We start from the raw sequence: 19,513 nt of genomic DNA, 5'->3' as shown, positions 1-19,513 counted from the left end.
AAATGTATCAGATAACTGCTAAAAGTTTACACAGATTATCTGTGTAGAAAATTATTTACAAATTGATTGAATTTACAACAGCTTTAGTGTTTTCCTTTTTCGCAATAATGTCGCATTTATTCCATGCTGTGCTAGAGCTGTCATGTCATCGGCATATTCAAAGAGTAGCGTTTTCTTTTTCGAGAATTTTTCTACATTTTAAATTATACAAACAGAAAATAAAACACGACTGCAAATCAACTTTAATACCGCAAATGCCGTAGCTAAAGAATGCCGATTTAATTCACAAAAATTCGTCAAGTATTTTTCAGACATTTTTATGTTTAATTTAATTTTGTAAAATCTTTTAAGACCGCAAGTGTGTTAAAATTTATGTAAAAACAAAAAAACAAGCACTTGCTATATTAGTAATAGCCTGTTTGCACGATATAATTAAAATTAAAAAAAAAATTGATTCAGAAAATGAAATAGGATTTTTTTTTATTATTTATTACAATCTATTTTCTAACAGATGGTTTGTCAAAAAAATGTGTTTTATAAAATTAAAAAAAAAAACGCACTAAAAATAAATATATCCAGTGTGAATACCTCTATTAGAAATAATCTAATTTTAACGAAAATTCTGTTGGAAGACCTCATTTGATTAGAGAGCATTTACGACGACAACGGATCAAACGTCATTCAAAAATTGAAGCTTCGAACGACGTCAAACGAAAGATTGTCGGAACGATAATTTTCTTTATTTTCATCCGTAGAAACATTTTGCAATAAATAATTTATTAAGTAAATTGTGAAATAGGATTTTTTTTATTTATAACTTTTACGGCCTTGAAAGGGTGTAAGGAAAACAAAAGTAAAAACAGCATGAATATGAAAAAAGTTAAATTAAACTAAACAACGTAAAACAAAATAAAATAAAACAAAATTCTCAGTCAAATGATTACTAAAAAATTTATTCTAAAACAAAATTAATTACTTTTGCGGCTTTCTTTTTATATCCATATATGTGATTGGCGCCTCCAATTCTGTGGTGTGCGTCTTGCTGTCTCTCCACAAATGGAAGGACCTGCAGTTGTATGTCATCTCCGAACGGCAGGTGGTGTTTTATGAGGAGCTTTTGCAGAGTAGAAATACACAGAATAGAAATACAAATAATTTAAATTAAATTAAAAAATAATAATATGAAATAAAATTTAAAAAAATAATGTACAATTAAGTTAAATACAAATAGTTTACATTAAATTAAAATATATCTTGTAGAATACGCGGACGATATACCGGCGATCATACAAGCCCGTGACATTGAGGACGTTAGAGGACGTTAGGAGGAAGCTAAACCAAGTTATGATAAAGACGCAAATACGGCTTGAGGACCATGGCCTGGAACTCGCGAAATATAAGACCGAAGTCATCCTGGTGACACGAGATCACAGGCCACTCGAGGTTAGCCTGCAAAGAGGCGACACGTCCCTAGTGACCCAAAAAGTAGTGAAATAGCTAAGTATTCAAATTGACTGCAGGCTTACTTTCTGGGCACAGATACGGCATGCTGCTACCAAAGCAGCAAATGTCACGGGAATGCTAAGCAGATTAATGGCAAACATCGGTGATCCAACACAGAGCAAAAGAAGGCTAATCATGGCGGCGACAAACTCAATTCTCCTGTACGACGAAGGCGAAGTATGGGGAGATGCGCTAAACCGCAAAGCCAAGCTCAACGTTCTAGAGGCTGTGCAACGAACAGCGGCACTCAGAATTGTCTCCGCCTACCACACTACTTCTGGCGATGTAGTCTTTGTGATCAGCGGGGATCGATCCCATGCCCCGAAACGAATGGATGCGTGGAACTCCAACAAAAGCACGTCATCATTAACGGAGATGCCAAACCATGCTGCGGTGGCAAAGCCGATGGGTTCGAAGGAACTTTGGGGAAGTGAATTACTTCTTAACTCAGTTCCTCTCGGGTCCAGAATACTTTCGGAGATACCTGTACCACATGGGCAGATAAGCGATCCCAAATGCATGTACTGCGAAGCGCCGAGCGATAACGCTGAACGCACGTTTTATAGTTGCGACAGGTGGCTCGCGGAAAGAGATGTTCTGAGGAAGCTGATTGGCGACATCGCGCCGAGCAACATAGCCAGCAAAATGATCGAGCACGAGGACAGCTGAAACGCGGTAAAGAGATGCATCGAGGACGTACTACGAGAAACAAGGTAGATCTCGACACAGTGCAATAAAGCCTCACAGAGACACAAGAAGGCGAGTCAATAGCATGAAAACTGGCTGCAAATACGGTGAGCCTAGACGTGGGTGAGTAGAATTGGTCCTTTATGGATGCCGTGCTGGGCCCTCCCGAAGTAATGCAGTAAGAAGAAGTAAGTAAAGAAATTTTATTAAACCATTTTCAGTCCTCAAATAAATCGCACCTGGCTTGCGCAAATATTGCAAGGATACGAGCGACTGTCGAATCTACTATAGGTGCACTCAATAGAAGAAAAATTATTACTCTGCGGCTAGGAAATAATATTAGCTGAATTAGTATGTAGCTGAAATGGTTGAAGTGCCAGTCTGGCACTGCTCCAGTAGCACTAAAGCGCCGTTTAGTATCATATTTAGTATTCAGTTACAAATTATCTTCTACATGAAATACTGGAAGGCGGGGTACTCTTTTATTGTTCTACAACTTTGGAATGTTAACTATCACTCAGCAGTGGTTAATTGTATTTAAAAAATATTTCTGTGATTTAATGTTTACTTTTTTTCTATTTTATATTAGATTATATTAAAATAGTCTTACATAAAGAAAAATAGCCTTGAAAAAGTGTATCGCATTCTATTCGTCACCCATTTTTCTACGCTAATCACTCTTTTATCACAAGGAAATAAGAACAATGGAGACCTATTTTGCGTATTTCATATTTTTCCATATTAAGGGTGGCTTTTCGCAGAATCGAACAAAATGAGAAAAGTATTTGATATGGATTTTCATGTTTAAGTGGCAGTTTGGGTATAGGCCAAATTATCGTTGACGGCAACAGTGAAAGTCAATAGTTGTAGGGAAAGCAGTAGCACCGGTCGTAGGTGGCCAACTCTATAAGTATTTTTTTAATCTTAATTTGTAAAGTACATACCTCCCGCCCTCTCGCGAATGTTGTTTATTTTACTTCACTTGAACAACGTTTGCTTAAATTGATGTTCTCATCACTTCATGCGATGAATGATTTTTGCTGCTCTTATTTTGTCTTAAATTTTTTCGTTTTCTACTTTTAATGTCGCATGCTTCAGTAAAAAGCAATTGCATAAACGCTTATCAATATGAAAAATGCAAATATTTTATAAAATTCACATGTCCTTGTGTGTGTGCGCATTTGCATTCGGATGCATGCCAATAAACAACAATTCGCTGGTATTATAAAACAATTAATCTGAGTAAAAGTATTTTTTTAAGCGTAAATATATACTTACAAAAATACATTCAAAAATAGTTACAAAAGGCGTCAGAAAAAGTCAAATAAAAGTGAGATTAGAAATGCTGGACCCAAGCACATTGTAGTGGCGCGCGTATTACCAGTAAATGCTTTATCTCAAGTTGTTTTTATTTTTTTATATTTCTTTTTTCTTCTTTTTATACCTCGATTAGTGATTGGGCGGCTTCATCGAAGAGGTACTGCCCGAATGTTACAGCGATTAATGATCAGTCTTCGGCGTATCGATGCTCGTCAGCTGCCCTGTGCTATGTTCCGGTCGGCCGAACGATCGCTCGTCAACCATTAGTCGCCAATCGCACCGATCGCCGGCTATACCTTCGCGTACCTATAAAAATTGCGTTACTTCTCGCTCAATAATTCAAAAGTGTTTGAGAACTTTTAAAGCGCGGATCGCAAGAAGCGGTCGTAGGTGGAAGTGAATAGCATTCGAATAGAAAGCAAAAGGATTTATCCTGAGAAAAAACACTAATACATACAATACATACTTATAAAGAAATTATTTGTGATTTAAAACATATCAAGTGTCCCTAAAAATGCGTCTGCTTTTGGATCAGGTAAAGAGCGGGGAATTCGCAATGCTAATTTTTAATTGGCAAAACCAGTTGAGTGGCCCGATTTCAAGAAGAAAATATTAAAAAAATGTGTGGCCTCCGTATTTTAAAAATACGAAAATTAAAAATTATTGGTTCCAAATTTTAATAAATTCAGTTGAACTGCTGAGTACACAGTCAAAAATATTTGGAAAAAGTAAAATTTACAAAAGCAAAATAATGGAAAAACAACGATTTCACATAAAAGATAATACGTTTTAGCAATCGATTGCCACACAAATACATATGTACATCAAAATGCATTAATTTTCAAAAATTTTCGCTAGTTTTCAATTTTCATGTTTTTTCCAAACTTTTTATTTTCGGCCTAATTTTTGTCTAACAAAAAAATTTCCAAAAAATTTTTGCTTTCAGCAAATTGAACTCATCGATCCTTCGGAACTTTTGCGCACCGAAGCCTCATTCGCGGACAAATGTGTGTCGAAATTCCGCGATTACAGCGTCGATACGGAGGATCCTTTGAAGGAACGTGTGCGCCGAACCTATCGGGAAATGCATCTCAATCAAACTGTGGATTTTGTCAAAGGTAAGACGGCAGTAATTAATAGTTAAAACGAAATTAGCCATTAAAGAACAGTAAGAAAAAAAGGTTGCAACGGCTGTCCAATACGGCGCACAATCAGGCGCATAGCCCATTATTTTGGCGCATGGGAAACTTTTCCTGATCTTCCTAAAAATAATGTGAATTTAAAAAACATCTTTAGAAAATCCCCGTTTTCCAAAGTGCTATGGTCTTCTAATTCATTAAAAAATGGCCCACTTAAGGTGGTGAATCTTCGTCTGTATTGAGAGAGGCAGTGGGACAGAAGGTTCTGCAGAAATCAAGCGTCTGCACGTCTATGCTTATTCTGGGTTAGCAAGGTACAATATTTAGCAATAAAAATAAATGTTTGTAAAAATGCTGCAAAAAGGCAATGGATAAATGAAAAGAATTTTTGGAAAAATTTACTTAATAATTAAATAAATAGTTATAAAGTTAAATTATTAATAAATTTGAATAATAAAAAAATAAATAAATTTTAATAAAAAGAAATTAAATTTAATAAATCAAATTGAATAAAAAAATAATAAAAAAAAAAATAAATTTTAGTAGAAAAAATTTTAAAATAATTAAATTTTAACAAAAAAAATTCAATAATAAAAAAAATTAAGTTAAAATTTTTAATGTTATATTTTTATTTTGCATAAACAATTAAATTAAAATGTTTTTTAGTATCTATTAAAAAGTGCGTTTAAGCTTAAAATATTAAATTTAATAGTTTTCGAAACCTATTTTAAAATTAAAAAAGTTGAAAGATGCAATGGAAAATGTAAATAATTTTTAGAAAAAAAGATTTAATTCATTATTTTAAACATTTTATTAAGCAGGCCGAGAAATTTCGAATTACTTATTAAGTGATAAAAAAAATTACACTAAAATTAGAGCTTGCTTCAGTTTTAGGAGTTACCCGCCAATCCATTTTCAAGTGATTGCATTCTTTGGACGGGTGATGAAAAATGGATTCATTACTACCCCGTTATGCTTCTACGTCGTCGCCTCGGCAGAATATTCACGCTGTGAAGGTTATGCTATGTATTTGGTGGGACCAAGTTGGTGTTATTTATTATGAACTGTTAAGACCAAGCGACCTGTTCCGATCGATGGCATATAGTCTAGCTGACCAGCAGTTCCATTCATACAAAGACATCAAAAAATGGCTTGATCCGTGGATAGCCTCAAAAGATGAACAGTTTTACCGCGACGGTATACGAAATCTACCAGAGAGATGGGAAAAAGTAGTAGCCAGCGATCGTCAATACTTCCAATGATTCACTTGTAACCATTTTTTCAGAATAAAGTTGTATTTTCATCAAAAAAACAGCAAGAACCTAGTTGCACACCTAATAAAAAATTCACTTTTTTTATGGTACAGGTTTTCAATGTAGTTTTGCACGCCACAGTTTTGAGAAAATTTGAGATAAAACTCTACAGAAACGTATTTCTTTGTACTTTCACCCCTCATTTAATATTACAACAATAATCATTTAATTTTTCGAAAAGCAACGTTATGCCAAAAATAATTGCCGTTAATCGGCCTATGCGCTTCAAAAATACACGAAATACTTCTGAATCGCTAAATAGACTTTCCGGCATAATTTCAATTTGCGCCGCTAAAAGCACAATTTTTTAGGTTATATTTCGCTTAGCAAATTCTCCATACAAAATACAATAAATGAGCTTGAATACAATAGTTCACCACGAAATTGATTTGGAATATTTTTAGATTCAAAAGATGTATGAGAAAGTTAATAAAAAAAGATAAACAAAATTTTTTTAATCGAACGTGAAATCACGGCCAACTACGGCCAACTATTGCATTAACTTCGAACTTTGAACTCATTCTCACTCTCACTCTCTCCCTCTTTATCTTCCTTTCATAGGTCGCCATGACCGCTGGCTCAAGTTCAACACCTTCCAGGCAACCGTTCGCGAAGCGCTTGAGAAGCTCAACGATCTGGTCGACGAATCCGATCCCGACATCGATCTGCCCAACATAGTGCACGCCTTCCAAGCAGCCGAACGCGCACGCGAAGAATTTCCCGAACTCGATTGGCTGCACTTGACCGCACTCATACACGACCTTGGCAAAGTGATGGCCTTCTACGATGAGCCGCAATGGGCTGTGGTTGGTGACACCTTCGCCGTTGGCTGCAAGTGGGGCGATAGCATTGTCTATCGTGCCGACAGTTTCGAAGGCAATCCAGATGGCGATAATCCCAAATACAATACCAAATATGGCATCTATAAGCCAAATTGTGGTGTCGATAATTTGCTTATGTCCTGGGGCCATGACGAATACATGTACCGGGTGTTGAAGCACAACAAAACTAAGTTGCCGCATGTGGCATGCAACATCATACGATTCCACTCATTCTACCCATGGCACAATGGTGGCGACTACAAGCATCTGGAGGCGCCTGGTGACGAGGAGACCAAGAAATGGGTGTTGATCTTCAAGTGAGTTGTGTGTGAATTAATAAATTTTAGATATTTTGCGTTAATTTGGTCTCTCTTTGCTTTCCCTCTCTCTCTCCCCCTCTCTGCAGCCGTTACGACCTGTACACCAAGAGCGAGAAGATGCCTGATATCGATGCTTTGTGGCCATACTACCAGTCGTTGATTGACAAATATCTTCCTGGTGTCCTGGAGTTCTAAGTCTGTGGCTTGAGCCAATACCCGATTTTCAATAAACAAAGCTTTAAAGTGACATTGTGATTATTCCCTTTCGAGAGTACCGCAAGTGGAACTGCTAGACTAAATGCCTCATAGGCATATTCTACTTATACATACACATACATACTATATGTGTATATATACCAGACTTAGTGATACTATTTTTATATACATTAAAAAAAAATAGTTTGCAAGATTCTAGCAAAGGTATACAAATTTGTTTACGGTGGCTGTCAATGGACTTGTAAAATTTATTTTTATGCAATATGGGCGAGTTTAAACCAAAAAATAATAAAAAATAAATACAAAAATCGTTAGAAGAGAGTTTCGAGTTTTTCAATTAAATCTTCACTTCAGAATTGAAACAAAGATGCATTTCGAGGTGGTGAGAAAAATTTGTTTTCGACTGTAAATTTTTGTGAATGATTTTTTCGTATAAATTAAAACAAAAATGGACCTCGAAGTGGCGAGAAAATTCGTTTTCGAGTGTAAATTTTTTCAAATGAATTTTTTGTAAATTAAAACAAAACTGGACTTCGAAATGGGAGAAAAATTATTTTTCGAGTGAAAATTTTTGCGAATGAATGTTTTTGTAAATTAAAATAAAAATAGATTTCGAAGTGCTGAAAAAAATTTTTTTCAAGTGCAATTTTTTTCAAATGAATTTTTTTGTAAATTACAACAAAAATTCATTTCGAAGTGGTGAGAAAATTTTTTTTCGAATGAATTTTTTTTATTTAATGTTTTATTTGTTTTCGAGTGCAAATTTTTTCAAATGAATTTTTTGTAAATTAAAACAAAAATGGACTACGAAGTGGTGAGAAAATATTTTTTTTTAATGATTTTTTCTTTTTTAATTAAAACAAAAATTTACTTCGATGTGGTGAGAAAAATTTTTTTCGAGTGCAAATTTTTGCGAATGAATTTTTTTTTAATTAAAACAAAAATTTACTTCGAAGTAGTGAGAAAGAATCGGTTTCGAGGGCAATTTTTTGCGAATGAATTTTTTTATAAATTAAAACAAAAATGGCCTGAGAAGTGGTGAGACTATTTTCAGTAAAACAAAATTTCTGACATATTAATTTTTTCTGTAAAAGTGCATTTTTATTAACATAGTTTTTAGGAAAAGCTTTGTGCTCTCGGTTCATAGTAAAAAAGCAGCTTAACATTTCAAAAATTATTAGACAAACTTCAAAATGAAATTCTTTCCATTTTCTGTTTAAAGTTCCGACCTTTCGGTTATTTTATCTAGGAAAATACGAGGGTCGTGTGAAAAGTCCGTGCAAAAAAAACTACTTAATTATTTAGGGTGAAATGTTTTTATTTTTCGACATAGTTACCTTTTTAGCTTATACACTTCGTCCCACGCTCTTGCAGCTCGCTGATCCCTACCGAATAATAAGATTTGTCCAGGCCTGAAAAAAGGCCATTTGCCTCGGCTATCACGTCCTCGTTTGAATAAAATCTTTTTCCCGTTAACCATTTCTTCGAATTGGAGAACAAATAGTAGTCCGAGGGATCCGAAAGAGCCAAGTCTGGCGAATAAAGGGGATGTGAAACGAGTTGGAACTCTATTTGCATTAATTTTGCAGCCACAACTGCTGAGACGTAAGTCCTGGTGCCTTGCAGTGCATTTTTTGAAAATCACTCGACTTCCTCGTTTCAAACGAATACCAAACACAAAGAAATAATCCCATCTGGTTGAAACTTAGTGTGTGTTCTTCCAAGAGATGCTACTAACTAAAAATAACCTCGATGCGCGCCCTAGTGCCATCTCTCTGACTTTACACGGACTTTTCAAACGATCCTCGTATTTCTTTCAATTTTTGAAAAAAAGTTATGAAATGCATGTCCAAAGTTGCAAGAGTTTAGACCTGAAGTTCGAATAAACATTTGACGGAAAAAATATTTTCTCAAATTTTCTCTTTTTGTTGTCTAATTTCCCAGAAAATTGCATAAAAAATTTGTGCGCCATAGAAGTTCTTGTTTCTAGGTTAATATGCAATTATAAAGATTTTTTTAACATTATTTTCTTCTTCAATTTCACAATAATTCCTTTAAATTACATAAATACCGTGAATTCAAGTCACGTTATGAACAAGAATAACTATTGAAAAAAATACCGGCGAGCAACGCCGATAAAATTTTACTTCCTCTTCGCCTTCACAAGTTCTTGAGAAAAAATCCAGTTTGAATGACGATTCTTATTTATTTATTTTTAAATTCACTATATTACATTACAAACTGCCGCATTAACAATTACAAAAACAACTAAATGCAACACGTGCCACACATTCAGCTTACAAAGCTAATACAAAAACAAATGAATATGCATTTGCGTATCGCCAGCAATGCGCTGCGTTCATTCATCGGCCGCGTCACCGCGTTTGCCAACGCAGCGCACCCCAAACTAAAGCGCTGCCTTATCGCTCGCCGGGCCGACAAACCCACTCTTGCAGCAGTTATCGCCGCATGAGGTTGCCTAATCTTACCTATGTATGTATGCGGCTTCGGCGTTGCTATTGACAGCGCGCGCTAACGCTCGTGCTTCTTCTTCTTCTCTTTGCGTACGGGTGTGTCGCCATGGCGTGTACTTGAACAATCACGTTTACGCTCGCGTTCCCGTTCACTTTGCTTGCCATCGCGGTGTGTGCGCCGCAGGCGATGTTCCTCGCGGACTCGCGCCCGTTCGCGTTCTCTTCTTGCTTCAACCGAAGCGCTACGTTGCCTTCGCCGCCAATGTGCGTCATCTGTGGGAGTGGTTGAGTTACTCCGTTGATGGCTTTGACGTTTCCTTTGGTGGTGGCGCATTCGCCTCTCACTTTCGCGCTCATATGCATCCTCCTGCTCACGTTCCCGCTTTTTCTTATGAGCTCGCTCTCGTCTGTGTTCACGCTCCTTATAGTCCTTGTACTCCTCAATGTTTCTGCCCTCACGACTGTGTGCACGTTTTTTCGACTTCTTTTTTCGCACTACACTCCGACTCGCAGACTTTCGCGTTTTTGAAGATTTCAGTGTTTTGGACTTCTTCTCAGCATTTCTGCTAGAGGATTTATGCTTGCGGTGCGAAAATGAGCGCTCAGCAGCATCAGCGCCCGTACTGTCATCACTTAAGTAAGTGGACACAGAGGCAGATGCGGTTGATGACGACGAGGACGTTGTAGATGATGTCGAGCCTGAGGAAGATGCGCTATCATTATCGGACGATTGACTATACGAGCGACTGCGCCGCCGATGTTTACTTTTGCGCACATGCATTGTGCTGGCCAAACCGGGAGTGGTGTCCGGTGAGCTATCGCGCGTGCGCAAGCGCAGGTTACGTTTGCGCTCTATGCGCTGTTTGGGAAGAGCCATGCGTGAGATCGGCTTTATTTCACCCACTAGCTGTACGTCATCATCGTCAGAGACAGTCACTGTGGCAGCTGGTTTTGGCTTTGGTTCTTCTTTTGCTGCGCTGCTCGAAATGCTTGTCACAAGTGTAGGCGTCGAGCCGGCGATATGTGTTGTTGGAATCTCAATCAGGCGGAGCTTCTCCTCTTCGTCAGATTTGCCATCATCCTCTGGACCATACGAAGTTATGGGTATGGAATGTACCGATTCTTCGGAATCTGACACATTCTCCTCGGCATTGGTGTTGGCCTGGTCCGCAGTGTTGGCACTAGAAGGGCCGCCTAAGAAGTAAAAAATTGCCATTAGTCTATGTGTGTGGGTACTTTTTGCTATTAAATTCCCAAAATTCTAATACTTTCCAAAGCTAAAATTAATAAATGGTAATTGAAAAAATTGAAATATTGAAACGAAAGAAGTTGAGCAAATAAAAAAGTTCTAAATATAGCGTTTTCAATAGGTGCGCTTCAACTTTTTTCTGATAGGGAGGGCGAACGACGCAATATTTTTTATTTTTCGCTTGTCATTTGTAAACTTCATTAGTATACATTTCATCATGGAACGCTACACACTTGAGCAACGATTGCAAATCGTGCAAATTTTTTATGCAAATAATAGTGCAAATTTTTTATGAAAATTTATAAATTTTCCAAAAAATCATCTTCAGTGATGAAGCTCACTTTTGGCTCAATGGCTTTGTCAACAAGCAAAATATGCGTTACTGGGCAGAAAGCAATCCACACGTGATTCATGAGGCACCGTTGCATCCCGGAAAAATCACTGTTTGGTGCGGTTTACATGCTGGCGGCGTAATTGGCCCATATTTTTTCGTTGACGAGAACGATCGCCAAGTTACTGTGAATGGAAATCGATACCTCGACATGATAAACGATTATTTTTGGCCGCAATTGAATGGTATGGACTTAGACGACATGTGGTTTCAACAGGACGGGGCCACAAGCCACACAGCACACGCTACAATTGATTTGTTGAAGAGTAAGTTCGATGAGCACATTATTTCCAGAAATGGACCGGTCAAATGGCCGCCGCGCTCGTGTGATTTGACGCCTCTAGACTATTTTCTTTGGGGTTATGTGAAGTCATTGGTCTACAGTAACAAGCCGGCGACGATTTGTGAGCTCAGAGCCAATATTGAACGCAAAATTGCTGGAAATTCGGTCGATTTATGCAAAAGAGTGGTCAAAAATTGGGTTCAACGATTGGACTTCGTAAAACGTGCATGCGGTGGTCATGCAAAAGAAATCGAATTTCATACTTAAATGTATATGTTCAAACTCGATAATAAAAAAAAAATTAGTTAAAAAAGTCACACCGTTTGTGTTTTATTAAAAAAAAAAGTTGAAGCGCTCTTACTGAAAAACGCTATAGTATCATCTTAATATTTTTACAAATGGCTGGCTTTGACTGCCCAAAGGCAATGAGTTTTTTGTGAGCAGCTTTTTCATGGTAAAACAAAAAATTTTCTATCATTTTAATGTTTTAGTCCTGCATTAGAAATCGATTCTATGAGCTATGGATTACTAGTCGACACATTTCACACAAGCATCCGGAGCTCCTAGAATTCTTGCTTATCACAAAATTAATTTCTATAATCGGTATGATGTATGATCTATGATCTATACAATGGTCTACTGACTGAGTGCTTGGACTTGTCCAACCCCCCATAAATCTAACCTAGTCTATGATCGGAGCTACCCCCTAGAAGATCTAACATTCTTATTTAACGACCTCATTGATGTTCCGAATCAACACAAAAAATTCCACTCAATTATTATGCGGAATTTTATAAAATATTTGTATAGCCACATATATTGACAATTTTATTTCTTTAAAAACCTTCATATCTGTTGCTTTTGACTTTGTTACCCCAGGCGTCATTAAATTTACGATTAAAACACGATTTGCCAATATAAACAAATCATCTAATCAGCAATAAACCCATGTGGCCTGATAAGAACATACAGTTAATAATTTTTACTCGCTGGGATGCTCTAAAAACATATATAAACAATCGCTTTGACGTCGAATTACTATCATCGTAGTCAGTGGGCAGGGCAGTTTAATGTGCCACAGGTAGGTAAGAGGGGCGGATCCGTTTCCAAATATATTTATAGTAATTAAATTTTCCGTTTCGTTTTTGTGAAGGCACACAATTCGTAGACTTGACTTCATTCTGCAATTCACACAGTGACTTTCATGTGGCGAGTGAGGACAAGGGTGGGCAAGAAGTGAAAGCGCGAGAGATAGGCATAAGATGTAAGAGGCAGGAATGGTAGAGAAGAAGAGATAAGAGGGAGAAGGGCTTTGACCAAACTTATCATGTGAAATTAGCTAAAATTACCTTTAATTTGATTTAGAAAAGCCATCGCTTTGCGTTTGCGCTCCAACTGCAACTGCTTCTCTTTCGAAATAGGGCCACCTAATTTTTCGCGCGCTATTTTCGCCAATTTGTCCTTAACCTTCTCCTCAGCTGTGCAAAGAGAAACAATAAATTAAATATTGCAAATCAAACACACATTTTGCTCACCTTTTTTCAACTCCTTTTGACGATGTTGTTGCTGTTGCTCGAACAAAGCATTACGCTCTATTTCAGCTTTGGAGCTCTTTAGTTGTGTTTTGGTTGAGTTGTTGGCAATACTCGTGTTGTAATCGACATCAAAGCGACTGCCAGTGGACTGGTGCTGATTAGGTGGCGCACGCATGGCGAGCAGGGCAGGTCCAGTTATCGCAGCGTTCGACGTGCTGCGACTGCCCACAGTGGCCGCGATTTGTGCGTTTCTGGCCATCAGTTGGCTTTCCACTAATTGTATGGCTTTCTGCACGTGTTCTGGCACCGAACGCACTTGCGTTGAACTGGCGGGCTTTGCTGCGCACTCCTCATCATCGTCGCTGGGCTCGTGTGGCAGTGCAGGCTGTAAAATGGCTGCTGCAGGTTCTTCCTTCGGTTTGATGGAGAAACAAACGGGTGCTAAAAGTGCAAACATATTGAAATATTAATGAAATATTCGGGAAGTAATTGAAAACTGCTTACAGATTGCTTTTTCGGCCGTTTTCAGTCCTTTCTTACTCATCAACGCCGCTGCCACCGCAGCCGCTTTCCGTTGCTTCTGCTCCTTCGATGCCGCATCCGGATCACCGGTAACCTTATACAAATAATATGGATAATATTCATTATCGTACAGCAAAAACGTAAAGCGATCGACGCTTTTGGCGCGCAGCGTTTCTTCGAACTGGCGTCCGTTTTTAATCACATAGGTTGCTGTCTTGTCAATGATATTCCTCAACGTCTCCGTTGGTACGGGAAAATCCAGCACTGGTTCCAGTTTCGGGGGAGGTGGCGTTTTCGGCAGTTCCTCCTCCACCTCCGACTCTGTATCAGAGGCGTAATTCTGCGCTAGCGCCAAAGCGCTGGAATTCTTCAATAACTCCACCTCCGTTTTCACTTTGTCATTCGATTGCGAATTTGAATTCGAAGTTGTACCCTCCTCCGCCTCAGCCGAAACGTACGTACTGCCGTTGTATTGCAACAGTACGGGTGTAAAATTAGCGCCAGTTACTGTGCTGGGTGTGGGCGAATTTGATGTGGGCATATTGGCCAATTCGCCATCGATGACAGCGGGCAATGGTACGCCCTTAATCTTGCTTATCAGCTGCGTGTAGGCGCAATTAGCCGACGGCTTGTACTTAATAGTGGGCACGGTAATGACCGGTTTGACAGGCACATTGGCAGAGCCACCCGATAGTGCATCATAATTATTTTCTGCCGCCGGTTCAGTTTTATCAAAAAGAGGTGGTGTCGCACGCTCTGCGGGATAACTACCACTCTTTATAGCATTCAATACGTGTTTATAGTATGGATTGAGCGCTCCATTTATGCCAAGGAAGTCAAACTGCACATTATTCGATTGTTTGGCTTTCAGCAGAATCTCCATTTGCATGCCTTGAGAGGCAATAAAACGCGCCGTCTTCTCAATAATGGCGTGTTGCTTCATTGTTTCGGGCTGTGGAACAAAAAAACAAATTATTAATTCAAATCATGTGGCGATTTGTCACACAATCAAGCTCACCAATAATATGCTGGCAGGCACTTCAAAATCCTTGGGCAGACTAAATGCCTGCTCCGCCTCTTCCCCACTCGGCGAATTGCTATGCTCTTCGCGATTGGGTCCATGTGGCACAACACCCATACCATCGTTGCCATATTGAAAGTCCACTTGCGCATAATTGCCGCCTCCTACATCCTGTTTAAAGCGTTTCAAATCCTCCTCTGATGTGTTTGTGGTTTGGTGGCGCAAGCAATAATTTCGATGATAGCATCGGTGTTGGTATGAGGTGATTGTACCCATCAACATCGGCGTTTTAGGTTTCAACCAAATAAAAACAAAAATGGCAGAGAAAGAGAAACCAAAATGAGTTTTCATTGGTAGTGACTGAAAGGCAGCTACGCCTACACAGATTTGCAAATGCAGTTGAATTAGAGTGAACTAAATTATGCGCTGCTTCATTTTATGCGACTTTTTCTTCTTTTCTTTTTTCGTGCTTTTGTTTTTCTTTGATTTTTTGAAGAAAAGAATATGCAGATTTTCAATTGCATTCTCAACATAAAACAAAACATCTCACACAAGAGTATTTAGCGTACTTTGCTTTGTCATAAATTAAAAAATAAAACAATTTTAATGAAATTGTAACAGCCTTTACATTTAGAGACATTAGAGTGAGTTGTACGAAGTTGTCAAACGATTTAGGAAAATTAAGTATTTTCTGCAAACGGGTACAGCTGCTACTGCTACTGTTGCTGTTGTTGTTGTTGGTGATGGTTTTTGTGGCGGCACAACGCGTTCACATCTGTAATGGAACATTAGTTTCGAATAATAAAATTCACGTATTTACCTGTGCACATGCGAACCGTACATGGCAAGTTTTCGCAGAAAAAGCTTATGTGGCACGCGACTCCTACGCTGTCAGCAATCGGCGTTTATCACATTTTTTCGTAGAGTTTGTTTTTAAAAGCTACTTACTTGTCTGGAGCACTGTAGTTCGATATTCATTTCTTTTCTTACACGATTCTTAAGTTTAATTGGCTAATATCTAATTAGATATGGATATCGTTATAAAACTAATGTGTTTCTTTTATTTTGCACTAAACCATTTTTTTTTTTTGTTGTAAATTTTCGTTTTTATAGGGTTCGCCCGTTCTCAAATCATTACACATATTTACAATAATTTTTTGTATATTAAAGAAAGCGAAAGGAGGTGGTAAACTTTCTGTTTCATAATAGTTTAACAGCTTGGCGAGCCTTTTAGCATGTTCGACATGCCAAATACAGTCACCTTTGCTTACCTTGACGCAGGATATGGTCCTCTTCGTTGTTGTACAAATACAAATAACGCTCTTCCTCACACAATTGCTCGGCGCGTTGCTCTTCGGCGCTCAGGTAATCGAGGCGATTGCCGTAGCCACCTGGCGGGGGTTCATAGGGCGCCAAATCGGACAGAGCACCACGTACGTCATATCTGTGCGCCGTAACCCCCCAAGAGGATGCAAATCGATAATTCATTATAACGAATTGGGCGTGTTCGATACATACATATGTGGGTTGGTGGCGTGCGGTGGCATGTTTTGTGCGCGTAAGGAAGGAGCGTTTGGCGAATGAAAAAGAAAGATAAATGTAAATTAAAAACAAAAGAAAAAACCAAGCTTTTTAACAAAAGTTGATTAAAAAGTGGAAAACTAAAGTAAAAAATTTAGGGAAATGACCAGAAAAATATCTTTAAAAAATAGTCACACTTTATATGCTCACTACCTGTCGTGGGCTTAACATGTGTAATATTTTTCGGCGATATTTAAAAGATCATTTTAGTATATATAAATTGTTATTCAAATTGGTACAAATGTTGTATACATACCGTTCCTGTGGCTAAAAAATGATATTTGCGATAAAGTGATTATTAGAAAATAAATTCGTTTACAGATCTACGTGATGGAAAATTATGATATTGTGTTCCAAGCGGGTACTCGTATAAAACAAGCTCAGTAGCACGATTAATGATAATCATAAGTTAACTTGCAAAGCTTTGACAATGTTTCTTTAAATTCAATATAATTCAAGGTCAATTCAATGTCAATATTTCTTAGAGCATTCGCACTTCTATTGCGACAGATTGCGACAGTGTCTGAATATCTGAAGTTCTGCCAAACAAACGTTCTAGCCACACGTCTATTGAGTCCATTTTTATAATGAATCTATGAAACTTACAGCGAACAGCAGTACCCCACTGGTGGAGATACACGATTCATAAAATCGTGTGTTAAAGAAAATATTCGATCTTAAAAAAAACACGTTTTTTAAATTGTTTGCGATAAAAATTTCAAATAATTTTAGAACTGTAATTAAAATTTCATATTAAAAAAATTCAGAACTTTTCTGAAAGAAGCACAATTGTCCCGAAACAGTCTAGAAGGCATCCCCGCACAGATATATGTACATATTTAACCCTCTATAAATTTAAAATAAGAATGGACATACAATCTTCGATATCACCACGTATTTATAACGGGTGGGAGCTACACATTTAAATAAACGTTCTTTCTTTCATTTGATAACGCGTGTATATTGTTACTGATTATTTGAGCGATTCCTTCTCCATACCCGTAAAATTTGCAGGCCGCAGAACATAAACATGTGATAACATTATACAGCCTCCTTGCCCAGAGTAACCTTCCAGCCTTTTCGAAATAATCAGCGGTACCCACTCTCAAATATCCAAGGCGACTTCTGAGTTTCGCGCACCAACAATCACACAAATTTACAAAATGTACGAATTGTTATAAATCTATACACAAAACGCTCAAAACATGCTTTAATTTAGGATAAATTAAGAAATGTTTGCATTCAAACTCTATTATAATCAGCGCGACCTTCTGTGGCTTTTCTTGTTCTTGTAGTTGTGACTGTTTTGATATGTTGTTCTTCTTGGAGGTTATAAAACTATTACATACTGCACTAATGCACGAAAAATCATAATCGTAGATATAACAGTTTATAGTCATAAAAATTAAGGTAGATACAAAATTGTTACAAAAAATGTTGTGTAGGTAGCAACAATTATTAACCTGTCGATCTTGAGCGTAGGGTCGCCCATCCATGGTATCATATGCTTGCCATGATCGATATTTCGGGCCTTATCATCGTCACGAAACAATTTACAGGCGTATCCAAACACAAGCAAATCTACTTGGCGCGTTTCACCTGCATTCAGGCCTGTTGTGGTAGATGTGGACGAGTAATTGGTGTGCACACCATTGTTCGAGGATGTGCTGCTGCTACCTTTACGGAGTATGCCACCAACGCTACCGCCTGCGTACTCTCGTACGGGCGGACGGGTTATGTTGTAATAAGACATATTTTTATCATGAAAACTAATTTCTATTACACGAATATTGGTTTCAAACGATTTACACTGCAGAACACTATTTCGATTGCTAAAAATCGTCAGTCTCAATTTTTCACAAAAATATTAAATCCGAAGCAGAAATAATGTATGTTAGCTATACATGAACTATGTAGATAGAATTCAGCTGACGCAGTGTTGCATCGAAGAACGGTTGCATTTGAGGAATCAAATTCGCCTTGGTTGCATTTGATCGATCAAATTCACACTAAACAAATGACATGTACCCCATTTCGGTACATTCTAAAGTTTATACAATAACTAGTAAATATATTTAAAAAAATATTTCCAATAAAATATATTGTGTAATGAACACAATAATACTAAAATAAAACATGGTAACATAATATCTCGTTAGGTATTTTCGGTCCGTTCAGTAGTTCAGCAGCCAATTTTCTTTTTGTTGAAACGCCAAAGGCGACAATATAATCTAAATGAGCCCAAGTTTTTGGTTTGCGGGATCTTGTTTTTCGTCATTTTATTCGTGCCCGTATGCTCTGTAGCTCAAAATACGGTGACACACTTATAATGACCGCCATATACCATATGCCATAATACCAGCTTAAACCTTCATTCATGCTGCGAAATTTGCACAAAATTGACAGAAGAGAGAGAAATTGTGTACGCTTTGCTTGGATTACATTAGATTCTTTATGAGGTTCGCACTTCGACCTCATGATCTTAACGCTTTCCTATCACAGTAATTAATAACAAAAACAATTCAAAAAATGGCCAGTTGTGGAAACTCATAACTCACAATATATACGAGATTGGTTGTACTGCGTTAATATATACGAATTGTGTTGTCGGCTTGCATGCTGCTAACTAACTGTTAACATGAGGAACAAAACAGCGAATGACGCGATTGCTCTTGCAGTTATTTACATATGCATTAAGAAAAAAATGAACAAAAGAATAAATAAGTTTGGATAAAGGAATGGTTTCAAAATAGGAGCAATCGTTCACACATTAAGTTGTTAGGAAATATGGAAATGAGTGCTTCAGCCTAACACATTTTATTAATACTCGTAATTTTTCCGCTTACTCTTACATCGACGACGGTTCGTAAAAAAGAGGTTGTCTGTAAAGTCGGTTTACTGACGATACTTTAACGTGATAACGTCATAAGAAAATACTGATTGAATGGTTGCATTTTTCAAAAGAAAATTTTAATTTTATTTGTTTGATAGATATTTTGTATGGATATAGAGAATGAGTTAACATTAACATAACATAATATACTTTAACATAACATAACATAACATAACATAACATAACATAACATAACATAACATAACATAACATAACATAACATAACATAACATAACATAACATAA

General features: G+C 37.5%; 2 protein-coding genes across 2 annotated transcripts; one reads left to right on the top strand and one right to left on the bottom strand.

Annotated features, from left to right (window-relative positions):
* The first annotated feature begins 3,839 nt into the window (after positions 1-3,839).
* LOC129239475 (inositol oxygenase) lies at positions 3,840-7,640 on the top strand. Its single transcript, XM_054874982.1, has 4 exons — positions 3,840-4,045; positions 4,457-4,628; positions 6,524-7,100; positions 7,190-7,640. Exons 1-4 carry the CDS (start codon positions 4,025-4,027, stop codon positions 7,296-7,298), a joined length of 879 nt encoding a protein of 292 aa, XP_054730957.1. The 5' UTR covers positions 3,840-4,024; the 3' UTR covers positions 7,299-7,640.
* A 1,865-nt stretch (positions 7,641-9,505) lies between these two features.
* On the bottom strand, positions 9,506-18,293 carry LOC129239474 (protein suppressor of white apricot). Its single transcript, XM_054874981.1, has 7 exons — positions 17,839-18,293; positions 16,066-16,238; positions 14,792-14,991; positions 13,756-14,725; positions 13,252-13,692; positions 13,066-13,194; positions 9,506-10,987 (listed from the first exon to the last, which is right to left on the bottom strand). Exons 1-7 carry the CDS (start codon positions 18,126-18,128, stop codon positions 9,852-9,854), a joined length of 3,339 nt encoding a protein of 1,112 aa, XP_054730956.1. The 5' UTR covers positions 18,129-18,293; the 3' UTR covers positions 9,506-9,851.
* Between the last annotated feature and the right edge of the window lie 1,220 nt (positions 18,294-19,513).

This window comes from Anastrepha obliqua, chromosome 2 (genome assembly GCF_027943255.1).
Source record: "Anastrepha obliqua isolate idAnaObli1 chromosome 2, idAnaObli1_1.0, whole genome shotgun sequence".
Taxonomy (NCBI): domain Eukaryota; kingdom Metazoa; phylum Arthropoda; class Insecta; order Diptera; family Tephritidae; genus Anastrepha; species Anastrepha obliqua.
This window is presented reverse-complemented; position numbering and strand designations above follow the sequence as displayed.

Bases quoted from the DNA above. Each gene is read 5' to 3' on its own strand.
- LOC129239475 (XM_054874982.1), top strand. From the start codon at position 4,025: ATGCGTCTGCTTTTGGATCAG. The intron at 4,629-6,523 runs GTAAGACGGCAG...TTCCTTTCATAG, and splicing joins AACTGTGGATTTTGTCAAAG to GTCGCCATGACCGCTGGCTC. The intron at 7,101-7,189 runs GTGAGTTGTGTG...CCCTCTCTGCAG, and splicing joins AAATGGGTGTTGATCTTCAA to CCGTTACGACCTGTACACCA.
- LOC129239474 (XM_054874981.1), bottom strand. From the start codon at position 18,128: ATGTCTTATTACAACATAACCCGTCCGCCCGTACGAGAGTACGCAGGC. The intron at 13,693-13,755 runs GTAAGCAGTTTT...TTGCACTTTTAG, and splicing joins AACGGCCGAAAAAGCAATCT to CACCCGTTTGTTTCTCCATC. The intron at 10,988-13,065 runs GTAATTTTAGCT...TTTACTTCTTAG, and splicing joins TTTTCTAAATCAAATTAAAG to GCGGCCCTTCTAGTGCCAAC.